Here is a 20,638-nt window from a genome sequence, read left to right as displayed (position 1 = left end):
CAATATTTCATTAGTCTAAAGAAACTTCCCCTCCTTCTGTTTCCTTTCCTTAATCTTCACTGGTCTGAAATCATTTGATAAAAGTGACAAGTAGCTATTTTATGGCACCTAATCTTACGAAATACGGACAGGGCTATACAATATTTACTTGCGGGTAATCAGCATCGACATTAGACTGATTTAAATCCATAACGGTTATGTGGGTTTGGTTTCACTTATTGTGTCGGTTTCAGTTCTTGGGTGGGAGGGCGTGTCTTGTAAACAGAGTACAGCTGCCGTTGTGCTGTGTACTGTAGTTGGTGGTGAAGCAGTCTGAAGTAAAAGAGAAATGGTGAGAGGGAGAAGACAAAGTCAACGCAGGAAGAAACTGATCATCCTTCGAGGTTTGCCAGGAGTTGGAAAGACAACGAGGGCAAAGTAAGCTAATCAATCCAAACTTTTGGGAGCCTGCCTTATCCCAAGTCTTTTTTGTCAAAATATGTATTGTTTTGAGATCGTGGGTTCATTTCCTGAAGTATCACCTAAACACTTTTTTAATATTGCTCATATTGAAGATTGTGGCTTCTATCAATGTAATTGTCTGCATCATTTCCAATCCCCCTTATACATTTTGTTGTAAATATACAGTTCCAGTCAAAGGTTTGGACACACCTACTCATTCCTGAGGTTTTTCTTTATTTCTACTCTTTTCTACATTGTAGAATAATAGTGAACACATCAAAACTATGAGATAATACATGGAATCATGTAATAACCAAACAAGAGTTAAACAAATCTGAATATATTTAATATTTGAGTAGCCACCCTTTGCCTTGATGACAGCTTTGCACACTCTTGGAATTCTCTCAACCAGCTTAATGAGGTAGTCACCTGGAATGCATTTAAACTAACAGGTGTGTCTTGTTAACTGTGGAATTTCTTTCCTTCGTGATGCGTTTGAGCAAATCAGTTGTGTTGTGACAAGGTAAGGGTGGTATACAAAATATTGCCCTATTTGGTAAAAGACCAAGTCCATATTATGGCAAGAACAGCTCAAATAAGCAAAGAGAAAAGACAGTCCATCTGTCTGACATGAAGGTCAGTCAATCTGGAAAATGTTCTTCAAGTGCAGTCGCAAAAACCATCAAGCGCTGTGATAAAACTGGCTCTCCTGAGGACCGCCACAGGAAAGGAAGACCCAGAGTTACCTCTGCTGCAGAGGATAAGTTCTTTAGAGTTACCAGTCTCAGATTGCAGTCCAAATAAATGCTTCACGGAGTTCAAGTAACAGACACATCTCAACATCAACTGTTCAGAGGAGACTGCGTGAATCAGGCCTTCATGATCGAATTGCTGCAAAGAAACCACTACTAAAGGACAGCAATAATAAGAAGAGACTTTCCTGAGCCAAGAAACACGAGCAATGGAAATCTGTCCTTTGGTCTGAGTCCAAATTTGCGATTTTGGGTTCCAACCGCCGTGTCTTTGTAAGATACAGAGTAGATGAACGGATGATCTCTGCATGTGTGGTTCCCACCCTGAAGCATGGAGGAGGAGGTGTGATGGGGGGGGGGGGGGGGGGGATGCTTTGCTGGTGACACTGTCAGTGATTTATTTAGAATTCAAGGCACATTTAACCAGGATGGTTGTAATTTTGAATAGACTGAAACACTTTATTTGAAATATATAAATATCTAATGATATGATTTCCTTCTGTTTTCCAGAGACCTCTGTGATGAATATGCAAGACTTGGACTGGAAGCAGAAATTTTCTCCACTGACAGGTACCATGAAAGTACCAACTACACCAAAGGAAACTTTCAACGCAACCATCAGCAGAATAGAGAGGATGGTGTGTATTGGGTGGTGTAAGCCTTTTGGGTGGCTGGGGGCAAAAGCAGAAACAATCTGCTCATAATGTCATTACACACACATAGTTTGTTCAACATTAAAGTACTGGTACTCTGGCTTGTTTTGACAGTTTTTAAAGCCTTGAACAGAGGTGTGGATCTGATCATCGTTGACAACACAAACATTTCTCTTTGGGAGATGTGGCCCTATATCCACATGGTGAGGACCTGTGTGTGTGTGTGTGTGTGTGTGTGTGTGTGTGTGTGTGTGTGTGTGTGTGTGTGTGTGTGTGTGTGTGTGTGCGTGTGTGTGTGTGTGTGTGTGTGTGTGTGTGTGTGTGTGTGTGTGTGTGTGTGTGTGTGTGTGTGTGTGTGTGTGTGTGTTTGATATGCGTATGAGTTCTAGTTTAGTTAGTCCCAGCTACCAGGCATTGCAGAGACATTTCAATGTTATTTTTGTAACGCTCCACTTATTTTCTAGTCATTGTCACATCCTTTGTACTTGAGAACCTAAACGGCATCTGACTAACTACAAGACTGGTTGAAGCTGGTTTTTCAAGATGACTTCCTACTAGGTGGTGCTAGAGGCGGAGTCAGATAGTTTCCTCTTGGTTAGACATGTTGTTGATAATCTGACACTTTCTACTACTTTTTACAATGTTATTAATATCCCAATTGGTCTTCTGACAGACAGACGGACCAATTAAACAGATTCATGTCATAATAAAGTATTCTTTCTCACAGGGGATGCGACAGGGTGAATATTACATCACTATGATGGAGCTGCCTAAAGGCTATCCTCAGAACTATATCTCCATCAACAAGCTGTACAGGTCAGAAACAACCTCTTCATTAACAGCCTACATTCTCACAGTGTACACACAGTAAATGTGCGTTGGGGGTAGGATTGTATACTTGTTTACCAGTTTTACAGCCGTCAATAGATTGTTATTACTTATCTATAAATTATACATTGGTTATCAATTCAATGATAAAAAAGCTGCGTTATCCTCCTATAGCTGTTGTAGGCATAAGATCCCCAAGCGTAAGTTCAGGTCCTTTGAGGCTCGCTGGGAAGACGCTTACAACATCTGGCATGTACTTAACGACAGCTACTCCATAAACCGCTGGGAGCAATGCGAAGAAGAATGGAACGTCCAGTGATGAAGACATGCTGGCCCCCCCCCCCCCCCCCCCAAATTCCCCAAAATCCAGAACAAATTTTTAAAAACGTACAGTATTATATAGAGCCCTTATTGTATGGAACTTCAATCTCATGTTGCTCAAATAAACAGCAAACCTGGTTTCAAAAGACAGATAAAGCAACACCTCACGGTACAATGCCTCTCCCCTATTTGACCTGGATAGTTTGTGTGTATGCATTGATATGTAGGCCACGTGTGACTTTTTAAAAATGTATGTAGTTCTGTCCTTGAGCTGTTCTTGTCTAATGAAGTTCTGTATTATGTCATTCTGTATTGTGTTTCATGTTTTATGTGGACCCCAGGAAGAGTGGGGATCCTAATAAAATACCAAAATTGTACTTGTCATTCTTGCACTGACTCTATGTCGCGTCTGCTAAATGACCAAAATGTCTGTTGCTGTCTCGCCAACTGCTATTGTCATCGGCGTGGCCATAGAACTATAGGAGTTGGCAAGAGCACAAACTGATCTGGGACCAGGCTACAGTAGCCTGTACAGTACTTAAAAATATACACATATTCAAATGTATTGTAAAAACTTCTAAGTAATAGTTTTAAAGGTATTGACGGTATTGAAAAACCATCCCATGGCTTTTTCCAAACACCCCGGTTTCTTTTTAATAATGATGACAACATTATACAGGACAGAAAACGGGGCTGTGCTTTTACACACAACAACTCTGTAGAAATACACCTATTAATCTAAAGTGAGTTCTTACGTTTCTGATCTTTAAACAAAAAAAATAATGTTCCCCCCCTTTTCCATACGTTTGCATCTACAATGCTCTGTTTGTGCCTTCAGTATGTTCTGCTGTCTAAGATGGTCACTCACTAACATATAATGACTCGCCGGTGCAACGCCAGACACGAGAGGAGAGTCCCCTGGTTTCCTAGGGGAGTTGGGTCCTAGTTTACATTTCCATGTTTGGGTCAGTAGCTAACTGTTATGTGAACTGTAATTGACTGTACGGAAATTGGAGTTCTCGACGACACAATAGTGTCAGGAAAGGTATAGTAACGGTTATTACAACGTTTTTGTAAATGTGAACGACCAGAAAGTGGCATGGAGAAATCACACCAGATCTTTGTAACTTGTCTCTGAGCGCCTCATCTTCAGCCCACAGTCTGAGGACACATACATAATATTACCTTGTAGTCTGGTAGGAATGTTGTTGTTGCTACTGTCAGTCATTAAAGATTTACGCACCCAGTCAAGATGGGCAGAATTGTTTTCAGTGTCAGGGAAGTAGGAGTTGAACTCACGGTTGAGATTGGATTAATGTGAACTTATTATTTGCACCACATGATCTCTGTCAACGTCACCTGTAGAAAGGTAGGTGTCAAGCCGCTGGAAACAGGTTCTATCCCCATCTTCACATTTCCTTCATCTTCTTCATGAATCCACACACTTTGTCTTTTTTTGCTGAGAATTTTCCTTCACGGCAGAAAATGAAAACGTGTGTATTCAACGTTTAAAAATTCTCCTCAAGTTTGTAATTGCCACTTTAATTATTTATTACATTTTTTATTTATCCTTTATTTACCCTTCTAGGCAAGTCAGTTAAGAACAAATTCTTATTTACAATGACGGCCTACCAAAAGGCAAAAGGCCTCCTGCAGGGACAGGGGCTGGGATTAAAGATAAAAATAAATACAATATAAATATAGGACAAAACACACATCACGACAAGAGAGACAACACAACACTACATAAAGAGAGACCTAAGACAACAACATAGCATGGCAGAAACACATGACACAGCAGGTAGCAACACAACTTGACAACAACATGGTAACAACAGAACATGGTAGCAGCACAAAACATGGTAGCTCAACATTATTGGGCACAGACAACAGCACACAGGGCAAGAAGGTAGAGACAACAATACATCACACAAAGCAGCCACAACTGTCAGTAAGAGAGTGTCCATGATTGAGTCTTTGAATGAAGAGATGGAGATAAAACTGTCCAGTTTGAGTGTTTGTTGCATCCCGTTCCAGTCACTAGCTGCAGCGAACTGAAAAGACGTGCGACCCATGGATGTGACCCATGGATAATCATGGCCTCTAAAATGGCCATAAGACATGCCTCCCAGGCAGTCACATACATTCTCCAGACTCCACATCTGGACCCTTCTGGGAGGGAGAGGAGGAGAAGATGACCGGTGGGGTGATGGAGTACCTTGTCCACGACCTCAAGGCTGTGGCCTCCCCTCCCTCCGTGCTGGCTCCGGTGTGGGGGGGAGCTTTCAGCATCCATCATACTAAACTCAGCAAAAATAGAAATGCCCTCTTTTCAGGACACTGTCTTTCAAAGATAATTCGTAAAAATACAAATACTTCACAGATCTTCATTGTAAAGGGTTTAAACACTGTTTCCCCTGCTTGTTCAATGAACCAAAAACAATTATTGAACATGCACCTGTGAAACGGTCATTAAGACACTAACAGCTAACAGATGGTAGGCAATTAAGGTCACAGTTAAGAAAACTTAGGACACTAAAGAGGCCTGATCGCGTTTGCTGTAGGGGGACAAAATAAATGTATGCACGATGGCGAACGATGGCTCACTCGCGCAGCCGGTTTGGTTTCCGTGTAAGAATAATAAAGGTGACAACTCTCTTGGTAGATAGTGTGGTCTACAGCTTATCATGGGGTGTTCAACCTCAGGCGAGCAATACCTCAAGACTTCTTTAATATTAAACATTGCACACAAGCGGCTTTTGACAAATAGACACACCCCCACCCCTCGTCTTACCAGATGTAGCTGCTCTGTCCTGCCGATACACAGAGAAGCCATCCAGCTCTATATTATCCGTGTCGTCATTCAGCCACGTCTCGGTGAAACATAAGATATTACAGTTTTTAATGTCCCTTTGGCAGGATCGTCTTAATCATAGTTTGTTCAGTTTGTTTTCCAATGATTGCACGTTGGCCAATAATATGGAGGAAGAGGTGGTTTACCTACTCGTCTGAAAATTCTTACAAGGCCCCGCCCTCCTCCCCCTTTTCCTCCGTATTTTCTTCACGCTGATGATGGGGATTTGGGCCTTGTCTTGAACAAAGCATTATATCCTTTGCGTCGGACACATTAAAGAAAAATCTTTGTCCAGTTCGAGGTGAGTAATCGCTGTTCTGATGTCCAGAAGCTCTTTTCGGGAAAAAGAGACAGTAGCAGCAACATTATGTACAAAATGAGTTACAAACAATGTGAAAAAACAAACAAAATATCTCAGTCGGTTAGGAGCCCATAAAACGGCAGCCATCACCTCCGGCGCCAATCTATACAAGTAGAGATGAAGTCAATCTCTCCTCCACTTTGAGCCAGGAGAGATTGACATGCATATTATTAATGTTAGCTCTCTGTGTACATCCAAGGGCCAATCGTGCTTCCCTGTTGTGAGACAATTGCAATTTTCCTAAGTCCCTCTTTGTGGCATGGTATGGTATGTTATGGTATAGTATAGTATGGTATAGTATGTTATGGTATAGTATAGTATGCTATAGTATGTTATGGTATAGTATAGTATGTTATGGTAAAGTATGGCATGGTATAGTATGGCATGGTATAGTATTCAGCCATGCTGCCCTGTTCGGAGATAATTGTAATTTTCCTAAGTTATTTTTTGTGGCGCCTGACCACACGACTGAACAGTAGTCAAGGTGCGACAAAACCAGGACCTGTAGGACCTGCCTTGTTGACAGTGCTGTTAAGAAGGTAGAGAAGGGCTTAATTATGGACAGACTTCCCTCCCATCTAAGCTACTTTTGTATCATTGTGTATCATTATGTTTTTACCATGACAGTTTACAATCCTGTTCAGTCCCCTCAACTTGCTCAATTTCCACATTATTTATTACAAGATTTAGTTAAGGTTTAGGGTTAAGTGAATGATTTGTCCCAAATACAATGCTTGAAGTTTTTGAAATATTTAGGACTAACTTATTCCTTGCCATTCATTCTGAAACTAACTGCAGCTCTTTGTTAAGTGTTGCAGTCATTTCAGTCTCTGTAGTAGCTGACGTGTATAGTGTTGAGTCATCCGCATACATAGACACACTAGCTTAATTCATAGCCAGTGGCATGTCATTAGTAAAGATTGAAAAAAGTAAGGGGCCTAGACAGCTGCCCTGGGGAATTGCTGATTTTACCTGGACTATGTTGGAGAGGCTTCCATTAAAGAACACCCTCTGTGTTCTGTTAGACAGGTAACTCTTTATCCACAATATAGCAGGGGATGTGAAGCCATAACACATACGTTTTTCCAACAGCAGACTATGATCGAAAATGTCAAAAGCCGCACTGAAGTCTAACAAAACAATCCCTACAATCTTTTTATGATCCTCTCAGCCAATCATCAGTCATTTGTGGTAGTGCTGTACTTGTTGAATGTCCTTCCCTATAAGCATGATGAAAGTTTGTTGTCAATTTGTTTACTGTAAAATAGCATTGTATGTGGTCAAACACAATTTCTTTCAAAACTTTACGAAAAGTTGGTAACCTGCTGATTAGTCGGCTATTTGAGCCAGTCAAGTTTTTTTTATTATTCTTAGGAAGCGGAATGACTTTTGCTTCCCTCCAGGCCTGAGGGCACACACTTTCTAGTAGGCTTAAATTGAAGATATGGCAAACAGGAGTGGCAATATCGTCCACTATTATCCTCAGTAACTTTCCAACCCAGTTGTCAGACCCCGGTGGCTTGTCACTGTTGATAGACAACAATAATTTTTTCACCTCTTCCACACTTACTTTACGGAATTCAAAATTACAATGCTTGTCTTTCATAATTTGGTCAGATATACTTGGATGTGTTGTGTCAGTGTTTGTTGCTGGCATGTTATGTCTAAGTTTGCCAATGAAAAAATCATTAAAGTAGTTGGTAATATCAGTCAGTTAGAGAGACGAAGTGAATCAATACAGTTTTTGGTGACAATCAGCTTTGAAATCAGTATATTTTGCATTGTGGTTTGCAATCAAAGTATTAGGGTAGTGAATTGAGCTGTAAGCTAGCAAATAAAGTTAGCCTACAATTAAAGCTGGAAGCGACCGGTGTCGTTCGGCATTGTGAAAGTGTTCTAGCCTGTATGGACATTGTTTTGCGAACAGTAATAAACAGTTTCAACATTTCTACATGCCGTGTTGTATTATTAAAGTGTGTTCATTTCTGTGCAGCATGAGTGGGGAGCTAACAATGCAGCCCAGACAGTTGAATGACAATGAATGAGTATGTGGAGAAGGCACTTTTCTCTTCACGCTGTAAAGTGGCTGTGCTGATACAGATTTGATCCTCTCAATCACGTTAGACACATTTGACAGAAGTACCGAACATAAAAATGCATCTATTACTGAACTGTTTTTTTTTTTTTTTTTTACAGTGGCTTGTGAAAGTATTCACCCCCTTGGCATTTTCCTTCTTTTTTTTTGCCTTACAACCTGTAATTGAAATTTATTTTGGGGGGGTTTGTATCATTTGATTTAAACAACATGCCTACCACTTTGAAAATGGAAAATATGTTTTATTGTGAAAAACAAGAAATAAGACAAAAAAACAGAAAACTTGAGTGTGCATAACTGTTCACCCCCTCAAAGTCAATTCTTTGTAGAGCCACCTTTTGCAGCAATTACAGCTGTATGTCTCTTGGGGTATGTCTTTATAAGCTTGGCTCATCTAGCCACTGGGATTTTTGCACATTCTTCAAGGGAAAACTGCTCCAGCTCCTTCAAGTTGGATGGGTTCTGCTGATGTACAGCAATCTTTAAGACAAACCACAGATTCTCAATTGGATTGAGGTCTGGGCTTTGACTCAGCCATTCCAAGACATTTAAATGTTTCCCCTTAAACCACTCGAGTGTTGCTTTAGCAGTATGCTTAGGGTCATTGTCCTGCTGGAAGGTGAACCTCCGTCCCAGTCTCAAATCTCTGGAAGACTGAAACAGGTTTCCCTCAAGAATTTCCCTGAATTTAGCGCCATCCATCATTCCTTCGATTCTGACTAGTTTCCCGGTCCCTGCCGATGGAAAACATCCCAACAGCATGATGCTGCCACCACCATGCTTCACTGTGGGGATGGTATTCTCGGGGTGATGAGAGGTGTTGGGGTTGCGCAAGACATAGCGTTTTCCTTGATGGTCAAAAAGCTCAACCAGAGTACCTTCTTCCCTATGTTTGGGGAGTCTCCCACATGCCTTTTGGCAAACACCAAACATGTATGCAATTTTTTTTCTTTAAGCAATGGCTTTTTTTCTGGATTTAATGGTGCTCTTTGGGATGTTCAAAGTTTCGGATATTTTTTTATAACACAAGCCTGATCTGTACTTCTTCACAACTTTGTCCCTGACCTGTTTGGAGAGCTCCTTGGTCTTCATAGTGCCGCTTGCTTGGTGGTGCCCCTTGCTTAGTGGTGTTGCCTTTCAGAACAGGTGTATATATACTGAGATCATGTGACAGATCACATGACACTTAGATTTTACACAGGTGGATTTTATTTAACTAATTATGTGACTTCTGAAGGTAATTGGTTGCACCAGATCTTATTTAGGGGGTGAATGCATATGCACGCACCACTTTTCCATATATTTTTTAAACAAGTTTTTTTTTTCATTTCACTTCACCAATTTGGACTATTTTGTGTATGTACATTACATGAAATCCAAATAAAAATCAATTTAAATTACAGGCTGTTATGAAACAAAACTGGAAAAACGCAAAGGGGGTGAGGCACTGTATGTCGAAAAAGTACAGAAGTGCAACACTAACATTCTCTACCTTTTTACAGTAACTTACAGGCAACTGACTGCCAGTAAGTTACTGTAAAAACAACTGGATTTGTTTTACAGTGCAGGATGGAAGAGTCTTTGGCATAACATCAGGAAAAAACTTTGGTTTAACAGTTCATTAAAGTAATGTACTGTTAAACAAAAGTTTCTTTGCAATTTACGGTAACATACTGTACCCTTTTCACAGTAACTTATAGGTAAGTGGCTGCCAGTAAGTTAACGTAAAAACAATACAATTTGTTTTACAGTGTGGGGTTATGGAAGTGTCGGAGACGGACGGGCCATAGGGTAATTCTGTCCATTAGCGGTGTTTATACAGGAGGTACCGGCACACTCCTACTGTCAACTAAGACATTTTATGCTCGAGGCTCCAGAGGCATGCAGAGGACAAATTTGCCACCGTAGTAGTAATGTAGCCATCCTCTGGCTGTGGTTCAATGTGGAGTATTAATGTAACCATCCTCTGTGGTTCGAAGTGGAGTAGTAATGTAGCAGGACTTTCATTCCACCACTGTTCTGAACTAATATTATACCAAATGTTTTAGGGTCTATACACAGATCGGCTACATAGCTACACATCCATAGCATTCAGGTATTTTTATCCTCCACTAACTAACCTTACACAATAAGCAATAAAGTGTTAGCTACTGTTACGTTATCTACATTGGCAAATATCTTTCATCTGTAACATTAACGTCATTACAATTTCACAAGTTGAAGGACCAGACATTGAAATGGGTTTAGAATATTTATTGAGGAAATGGAATGGATGTGAGAATGAGGTTTCTGAAGGGGAATGAGAATGGACCGGATGAAGCCGAAGACTGCAGATGAAGGATCCAGGGGGTAGACTCTGTAAAGTTTGGCTTAGAGTCTTAGGTAGACATCATCGCCAGGCTATAGTAGTTAGGCTACTGTTGTGATGGTAATCCCCAAAAAATAACTTCAAGTTAGTCGGACCCTGGAGAGGAAGTGAGCTGTACTGGACTCCAGGTGCTGAATGGTTGGCAATATAGTTTAGGTAGTACAGATGTAAGATCTTAATTTTATCACTCATTTATTGATAAGAATGTTCTTGCACAGAATTCACATTTACGGTTGCTGCAGGATTATTGTCCTCCTTTAGCAAACTGGCTCAAATTAAGATCCTACATGTGTAAAGACATATGGATGAGATGCCAACGGAGTGACTCAATCTTAGACCCCAGGAGAGCAAGCAGAAGTGACGGTGGCAAGGAAAAAACTCCCTTGAAAGAAGAAAACTGTGGTAGAATTACAACATTGTGTTAATCACATGACTTTTATATTAGAATGTGTTCCTACATTAGTACATTCACAATGTCTGTTTTTCTGAGAGGAGCCTCTGAGGTTTAACGCTGACAGTCGATTTACGATGACAACATTCCATTCCGTGAGTGGCGTCTGTGTGAAATGCTGGTCTGTCTGCCAGGGTGAGGAGAACCCTCCCTCCGGGTTATTAGTGAACACTGGACTTCATAAATGAAGGGAGGGACCTAGTGTCCCATGTTGCATTAGAATTTCTGTATAAACAGGGAGTAATTGACCTAGAGACAGATATGTGGCGCCAGGTAAATCTATGTGGCGCCAGGTAAATCTATGTGGCGCCAGGTAAATCTTTGTGGCGCCAGGTAAATCTATGTGGCGCCAGGTAAATCTGTGGTGCCAGGTAAATCTTGCTGTCTGTTGTATGAGAGCACAATGTACCTTTGTATAATTTCATGTATCTGTTCTTTGTTATGAGGACTCAGGAAGACTATAAAGAGTAACCTAACCCTGATTATTTGGGCTTTAACTCTACACCATTGGGTGAACGTTAACACTCAAGTTTAATTGTTTTGAGGAAATCTGAAAGTCTCTCCTTTGAAGTTTACATATACTTAGGTCGGAGTCATTAAAACTCGTTTTTAAACCATTCCACAAATTTCTTATTAACAAACGATAGTTTTGGCAAGTCGGTTAGGACATCTACTTTGTGCATGACACACGTAATTTTTCAAACAATTGTTTTCAGACATTTCACCTATAATTCACTGTATCACAATTCCAGTGGATCAGAAGTTTACATACACTAAGTTGACTGTGCCTTTAAACAGCTTGGAAAATTCCCCAAAATTCTGTCATGGTTTAGAAGCTTCTGATAGGCTAATTGACATAATTTGAGTAAATTGGAGGGGTACCTGTGGATGTATTTCAAGACCTACTTTCAAACTCAGTGCCTCTTTACTTGACATCATGGAAAAATCAAAAGAAATCAGCCAAGACCTCAGAAAAAAAATTGTAGACCTCCACAAGTCTGGTTCATCCTTGGGAGCAATTTACAAACGCCTGACGGTACCACGTTCATCTGTACAAACAATAGTATGCAAGTATAAACACCATGGGACCACACAGCCATCATACCGCTCAGGAAGGAGACGCGTTCTGTCTCCTAGAGATGAACGTACTTTGGTGCGAAAAGTGCAAATCAATCCCAGAACAACAGCAAAGGACCTTGTGAAGATGCTGGAGGAAACAGGTACAAAAGTATTTATACCCAGAGTAAAAAAGGCATAACCTGAAAGGCCGCTCAGCAAGGAAGAAGCCACTGCTCCAAAACCGCCATATAAAAGCCAGACTACGGTTTGCAAGCACACATGGGGACAAAGATCGTACTTTTTGGAGAAATATCCTCTGGTCTGTTTGGCCATAATGACCATCGTTATGTTTGGAGGAAAAAGGGAGAACACCATCCCAACCGTGAAGCACGGGGGGTGGCAGCATCATGTTGTGGGGGTGCTTTGCTGCAGGAGGGACTGGTGCACTTCACAAAATAGATGGCATCATGAGGTAGGAAAAGCTTGGTCGCAAATGGGTCTTCCAAATGGACAATGACCCCAAGCATACTTCCAAAGTTGTGTCAAAATGGCTTAAGGACAACAAAGTCAAGGTATTGGAGTGGCCATCACAAAGCCCTGACCTCAATCCAATAGAGAACTTGTGGGCAGAACTGAACAAGCGTGTGCAAGCAAGGAGGCCTACAAACCTGACTCAGTTACACCAGCTCTGTCAGGAGGAATGGGCCAAAATTCACCCAAATTATTGTGGGAAGCTTGTGGAAGGCTAACCGAAACGTTTTACCCAAGTTAAACAATTTAAAGGCAATGCTACCAAATACTAATTGAGTGTATGTAAACTTCTGACCCACTGTGAATGTGATGAAAGAAATAAAAGCTGAAATGAATCATTCTCAGCCATGCTCAAGCTCCTAAACGATATCACAACCGCCATCGTTAAGAGACAATACTGTGCTGCTGTATTCATCGACCTCGCCAAGGCTTTCGACTCTGTCAATCACCACATTCTTATCGGTAGATTCAACAGCCTTGATTTCTCAAATGACTGCCTCGCCTGGTTCACCAACTACTTCTCAGACAGAATTCAGTGTGTCGAATCGGATGGCCTGTTGTCCGGACCTCTGGCAGTCTCTATGGGGTGCTGCTGGTGATTCTCTGATCCACCTCTACGCAGACGACACCATTCTGTATACTTCTGGCCCTTCTTTGAACACTGTGCTAACCAACCTCCAGACGAGCTTCAATGCCATACAACTCTCCTTCCGTGGCCTCAAACTGCTCTTAAATGCAAGTAAAACTAAATGCATGCTCTTCAACTGATCGCTGCCCACACCTGCCCGCCCGTCCAGCATCACTACTCTTGACGGTTCTGACTTAGAATATGTGGACAACTACAACTACCTAGGTGTCTGGTTAGACTGTAAACTCTCCTTCCAGACTCACATTATGCATCTACAATCCAAAATTAAATTTAGAATCAGCTTCTTATTTCACAAAAAAGCATCCTTCACTCATGCTGCCAAACATACCCTCGTAAAACTGACTATCCTACCAATCCTTCACTTCGGCGATATCATTTACAAAATAGCCTCCAACACTCTACTCAGAAAATTGGATGCAGTCTATCACAGTGCCATCCATTTTGTCACCAAGCCCCATGTACTACCCACCACTGCGACCTGTATGCTCTCGTTGGCTGGCCCTCGCTTCATATTCGCCGCCAAACCCACTGGCTCCAGGTCATCTATAAGTCTTTGCTAGGTAAAGCCCCGCCTTATCTCAGCTCACTGGTCACCATAGCAGCACCCACCTGTAGCACGCTCTCCAGCAGGTATATTTCACTGGTCACCCCCAAAGCCAATTCCTCCTTTGGCCGCATTTCCTTCCAGTTTTCTGCTGCCAATGACTGGAATGAACTGCAATAATCTCTGAAGTTGGAGACTCATATCGCCCTCACTAACTAAAAGCACCAGCTGTCAGAGCAGCTCACAGATCACTGCACCTGTACATAGCCCATCTGTAAACAGCCCATCCAACTACCTCATCCCCATACTGTTATTTTTTATTAATTTTGCTCCATTGCACCTCAGTACCTCTACTTGCACACTCAACTTCTGCACATCTATCACTCCAGTGTTTCGATGCTATATTGTAATTATTTCGCCACTATGGCCTATTTATTGCCTTACCTCCTTTATCCTACCTCATTTGCACACACTGTATATAGACTTTTTCTATTGTATTATTGACTGTTTGTTTGTTTATTCCATGTGTAACTCTGTGTTGTTGTATGTGTCGAACTGCTTGGTTTTATCTTGGCCAGGTCGCAGTTGTAAATGAGAACTTGTTCTCAACTACCTACCTGGTTAAATTAATGTTAAATAAATTCTCTCTACTATTATTCTGACATTTCACATTCTTAAAATAAAGTGGTGATCCTAACTGACCTAAAACAGGGAATTTCTACTGGGATTAAATGTCAGGAATTGTGAAAAACTGAGTTTAAATTTATTTGGCTAAGGTGTATGTAAACTTCCGACTTGTACTGTGCCACGACAAAACCTTGAGAGGAACCAGACTCAGCTGGGGAGCCAATCCCCTTTTGACTGGTTGGGTAAGATTCGATACGTAAGGTAGATGGTTTCTGTGAAATGAGGCAGTGACTGGAAGGTTCTGAGAGATGAGCATGTTGTGGGCTGTCCTGATGTTTTTGATGTCAGAGGGGATGTAGAAATGAAAGGCTTGAGAGGATCCACGTCCGAGAGGTTGTACGGTACGGTCTGGGATGCCGTGTCCAGATGCCATGGACGCAGCTCAGAGTGTCCTGAAAATTGGTCAGCAACATAGCCGTACAGGGATAGTATTTGTCTCAGATCTAAATGGAACCATTGGCTAGTCTTCGGAACCAGATTCGAGGATGAATAGTAGATTGGATGGAAAAGCATGTTGAGCATGTCTGGGTTGTAGGAAGTAGGTGAATGGTTGGTAAGGACTGTGGGTAGATGGTAGCCGGAACAGGTAGACAGACTGGTGTGGTTCTGACAAACTGATCGGTTTACTGTGTATGAGGGTGAAGGTGAAGGTAGCTTTGACGAAGATGGTGATGTCAGACAGCTGAGATGATCAGAAGACATGTAGGTAGAAGATGGTGATGTCGGACAGCTGAGATGATCAGAAGGCATGTAGGTAGAAGATGGTGATGTCAGACAGCTGAGATGATCAGAAGGCATGTAGGTAGAAGATGGTGATGTCGGACAGCTGAGATGATCAGAAGACATGTAGGTAGAAGATGGTGATGTCGGACAGCTGAGATGATCAGAATACATGTAGGTAGAAGATGGTGATGTCGGACAGCTGAGATGATCAGAAGACATGTAGGTAGAAGATGGTGATGTCAGACAGCTGAGATGATCAGAAGACATGTAGGTAGAAGATGGTGATGTCGGACAGCTGAGATGATCAGAAGACATGTAGGTAGAAGATGGTGATGTCGGACAGCTGAGATGATCAGAAGACATGTAGGTAGAAGATGGTGATGTCGGACAGCTGAGATGATCAGAAGACATGTAGGTAGAAGATGGTGATGTCGGACAGCTGAGATGATCAGAAGACATGTAGGTAGAAGATGGTGATGTCGGACAGCTGAGTTGATCAGAAGACATGTAGGTAGAAGATGGTGATGTCGGACAGCTGAGATGATCAGAAGACATGTAGGTAGAAGATGATGATGTCGGACAGCTGAGATGATCAGAAGACATGTAGGTAGAAGATGGTGATGTCAGACAGCTGAGATGATCAGAAGACATGTAGGTAGAAGATGGTGATGTCGGACAGCTGAGATGATCAGAAGACATGTAGGTAGAAGATGGTGATGTCGGACAGCTGAGATGATCAGAAGACATGTAGGTAGAAGATGGTGATGTCGGACAGCTGAGATGATCAGAAGACATGTAGGTAGAAGATGGTGATGTCGGACAGCTGAGATGATCAGAAGACATGTAGGTAGAAGATGAGGAAGTAAACTCGGCAACGTCACAGGAAGCGAAGGAACGCCAAAAGAAACATCAATCCCAGCGTAGCAAGACTGCGATGGAGACGTAACCTGATCTCAGCATCTGGATGCAGGCAGACAGGATGTCAATGGCGATGTGCTGGTGATGAGTGGTGAACTTCGGCGAGGCTGGGCTGTGGCCGGCTGTTAAACCTTGGGGGGATTATTAAACTGTAATATACTAGACTCAGGGACCAATACCGAACTTCTCTGGTCATAACTATCAACTGTACAGAGCTATTTGTTCAGAAGGAGAGAAATAATCCATACACTCCCTCTATCCCTGCCCCCTTTTGCTGAAAGACCTGACAACAGTCACAGGAAAGAGTAAATCAAGAGGGAGTTCATTTTTAAGTCACATTCTTATTGTTTTCTCCCAGAGCAGGAGAGAGGAGATGTGCGCACCCTCACCCTCTTCCCCGATATGGCCTGACGCAGACAGGAGACAGATAGCCAATGGACTGTAATTAAACTGGGGAACTCGTGCATTAAAGTACAAACACACACATCACAGGGAATCCCCACTTTATTGTTATGTCAGCTCTGGAATGCTTCAGTATCAGACCATTTTGAATATGATATTAAGCCAAGCCACAACACAGAGTGGTTGTGCTTATGGGCTGAAAACCACCTGTGACATTTATCTGGCTCTTGGTTTCACTGTGCTGTCATTGTTTTCTGAGTGACTCTTAATAACACCTGTTCCTACTAGAGGGTGCTCACTGTAAACTCCTCCATGGGATTGTTCTATGAGGCTGGTCCACTGTAAGTCTATAATTCTTCTAAAGAGAACAAATTAAAACCATCCACATTTAATCTAAAGTTAAAATCCCCTGAAACATATTGTGGACAAATAAATGTCATTACATTACAGTCATGAGAACAAGGCATTGTAATAGTAGGCATTGTAGTAGGCATTGTCCTCCCGGGTGGCGCAGTGGTCTAGGGCACTGCATCGCAGTGCTAGCTGCACCACCAGAGTCTCTGGGTTTGCGCCTGGGCTGGGTTCGCACCCAGGCTCTGTCGCAGCTGGCCGCAACCGGGAGGTCCGTGGGGCGACGCACAATTGGCATAGCGTCGTCCGGGTTAGGGAGGGTTTGGCCGGTAGGGATATCCTTGTCTCAGTATGTAAAAATGTATGCACTGTAAGTCGCTCTGGATAAGAGCGTCTGCTAAATGACTAAAATGTAAATGTAATACAGTGCAGTTTTATTGATTGGGTTCATGAGCCCCCCCCTCTTCTCTCTCTCTCTCAATAAATTTTCAATTTAAGGGGCTTTATTGGCATGGTAAACATATGTTTACATACAAAAGTTCCAAAAGAATAAAGACATTTCAAATGTCATAGTATGTCTATAAACAGTGTTGTAATGATGTGCAAATAGTTCAAATACAAGAGTGACAATAAATAAACATAAATATAGGTTGTATTTACAGTGGTGTTTGTTCTTCACTGGTTGCCCTTTTCTTGTGGCAACAGATCACTAATCTTGCTGCTGTGATGGCACACTGTGGTGTTTCACCCAATAGATACGGGATTTTATCAAAATTTGCATGTGGTGTAACAGCCAGAATGAATGGGTCTGTCCATTAATCACCCTCCTCCTCCTCCTACCTCCTCAACATGTCTGAACAAGAGGAAACTCTGACTCTGATCTGATTCCACTTCCTGCACCACTTCCAGTCATCTTGAAACCAGCCTTGTAGTTAGTCAGATGCCGTTTAACATCTCAAGTACAGAGGATGTGACAATGACTAGAAAATGTAGTTACAAACAATAACATCAGTTCAAATGTCTCTGCAATACCTGGCAGCGAGGACTAAGACATTATAGTTTCTCTCATCATATGCACATCAAACAGGCACATCAAACACACACAAAAAGATGCTAAACGGCATCTGACTAACCACAAGACTGGTTGAAGCTGGTTTCGAGATGACTTCCTACTTGGTGGTATTGGAGGTTGAGTCATATCAGGGTGTAGATCAGCTTTAATACTGCAGATAGATTATGGTTTCCATCGACGTAATGGTCTGCATCACTTCCAATCACCCATATATTTGTACTTAAAATATACAAAAAACAGAACCAATACTGCCTGGTGACTGAGGTTGGTGAGGGCTGAATGAAGGGAGAGAAATCAGGGTGGTGATGAAGTCCAGGTGGTGACTGAGGCTACTGAGGGCTGTATGAAGAGAGAGTAATCAGGGTGGTGATGAAGTCCAGGTGGTGACTGAGGCTCCTGAGGGCTGCATGAAGAGAGAGTAATCAGGGTGGTGATGAAGTCCAGGTGGTGACTGAGGCTCCTGAGGGCTGAATGAAGGGAGAGAAATCAGGGTGGTGATGAAGTCCAGGTGGTGACTGAGGCTCCTGAGGGCTGCATGAAGAGAGCGGAATCAGGGTGGTGATGAAGTCCAGGTGTGCACAATGGGGAGCAGGTGTGCGTGATGATGGTTACCAGGTGTGCGCAGTGTGGGTTGTCAGGACAGGTGGTTAGTAGACCAGTGACGTTGAGCGCCGTAGGGAGGGAACAGGAGTAGGCGTGACACCCTCCCCTAATTGGAGTAAACTAATGGACAACAACACTTAAGCTTCTATTTCCAGCTTATACATACTGTATATATTTTACGGACACAGTATGTTTTACAGTAGTTATCTTTTGTTTGTTTTTAGTCCCATCCTTCAGCTCCACTCAACCCCTACCATCTATCTCTGAACACCAGCTAGTTTTGATTTCTATCTGTCATATATTTTTCAACTGTGCTGCGATGTTTCACATAAGGTTTGAAACTTTCTATTCTCATAGATTCTACAGTACATATTGTAAATTAAACATTTTTTGCTAAGAGTGTTATTGTATTATTAATGGATTGACCATGACTTTCTAAATCACCCAGCAGTGCTGTTTACAGAGTTAACTCCAGGTAAATGTTGCAATTCTTCAGCTATTGGACCTGTAACCAAAAACAAGCTACATATGGACAGTACCAAAATAAATGATCTAATGATTTGTTCTCTTCGCAGCCAAATCTGCAGAGCTGGGATGGTTGTATGGTTGTACCATATATATATATAACATTCTATTGGTTGCAAGAATTTTGTATAATAATAATTTAAATAAAATAACTTGAAGTTTTGAGTCCAGTGTCGTTTTGTGTATCCATGTGCCATGGAATCGGTACATCAAAAATCTCTTCCTAACTTTTCCATTTTTTGGTCCTTAAATGAAACTGGTATACTTTTTTATTTATCACAATTTTCTTTAACCAATTTTGGTCTTTAATGCCGACAGACAAGTTCCTTACTTTCTCCCCCTTCTACTTGCCTCTTCCATTTTGGTGGTAATGCTGCAATTAGTTTTTTGTACTGTAGATTCGAGTAGAGCAGACATTTCCATATATTTTTGTAAGCTGCATGTGTCGCATAACTCCATCAGTCCTATTTATGATATCATTTAGAAAGATTATACAATTAAAAAAATGTATCTAAAAAAAAAAAGTAGTTTTTCATTAATTAGTATATTTGAGTTTAACCATAATATTTGGTGTACTATTTGTTCTGTCTTTTCTGGTGGATTAAACTGAAATTCCAAATCATTTTCTATGGTTTGTTTTAAAATTATCTATTTTTTGGAGATTATTTCATTTTCAAATAACCGAAAGTGAGATGTTGTAATCTGAATAAAGGGAAAAAGGCCATTCTTGGACATGGGGTGAGACATTCCTACTAATCTGCTGGCGAACCAGTTCGGATTTTAGTATAACTTTTGTATGACTGATGACTTTAGTGAGAGGTATAATGCTTTAATATTTAATAACTTCTTCCCTCCGAATTCATATTCATTATTTAAATAGGCTTGTTTAATTTGTCTGGCTTGCCATTCCAAATAAAATGCAATTTAACGTAACGTTTTAGGACCACTATTGTTTTCACTATATGTTTTACCTCTTGGTGATGTCATTCGGTAACATAATGTTAACTTTCACTGCTATGCGGATGACACACAGCTTTACATTTCGATGAAACATGGTGAAGCCCCAAAATTGCCCTCCCTGGAAACTTGTGTTTCAGACAAAAGGAAGTGGATGGCTGAAAATGTTCTACTTTTAAACTCGGACAAAACAGAGATGCTAGTACTAGGTCCCAAGAAACAAAGAGATCTTCTGTTGAATCTGACAATTCATCTTGATGGTTGTACAGTCGTCTCAAATAAAACTGTGAAGGACCTCAGCGTTACTCTGGACCCTGTTCTCCCTTTTGACGAACATATTAAGACTGTTTCAAGGACAGCTTTTTTCCATCTACGTAACATTGCAAAAATCCGACATTTTCTGTCCAAAAATGATGCAGAAAAACTCATCCATGCTTTTGTTACTTCTAGGTTAGACTACTGAAATGCTCTCCTTTCCGGCTACCCGGATAAA

General features: G+C 41.5%; 1 protein-coding gene across 1 annotated transcript; it reads left to right on the top strand.

Annotated features, from left to right (window-relative positions):
- The first annotated feature begins 296 nt into the window (after nt 1-296).
- LOC120021799 (NEDD4-binding protein 2-like 1) lies at nt 297-3,210 on the top strand. The gene is made up of 5 exons (XM_038965651.1): nt 297-417; nt 1,704-1,831; nt 1,961-2,049; nt 2,574-2,662; nt 2,849-3,210. Exons 1-5 carry the CDS (start codon nt 329-331, stop codon nt 2,991-2,993), a joined length of 540 nt encoding a protein of 179 aa, XP_038821579.1. The 5' UTR covers nt 297-328; the 3' UTR covers nt 2,994-3,210.
- The last annotated feature ends 17,428 nt before the right edge of the window (nt 3,211-20,638 follow it).

The sequence above is a fragment of the Salvelinus namaycush genome, chromosome 26, assembly GCF_016432855.1.
Source record: "Salvelinus namaycush isolate Seneca chromosome 26, SaNama_1.0, whole genome shotgun sequence".
NCBI lineage: Eukaryota > Metazoa > Chordata > Actinopteri > Salmoniformes > Salmonidae > Salvelinus > Salvelinus namaycush.
Note: the sequence above shows the minus strand (reverse complement) of the source record. Positions and strands in the feature narration are given on the sequence as shown.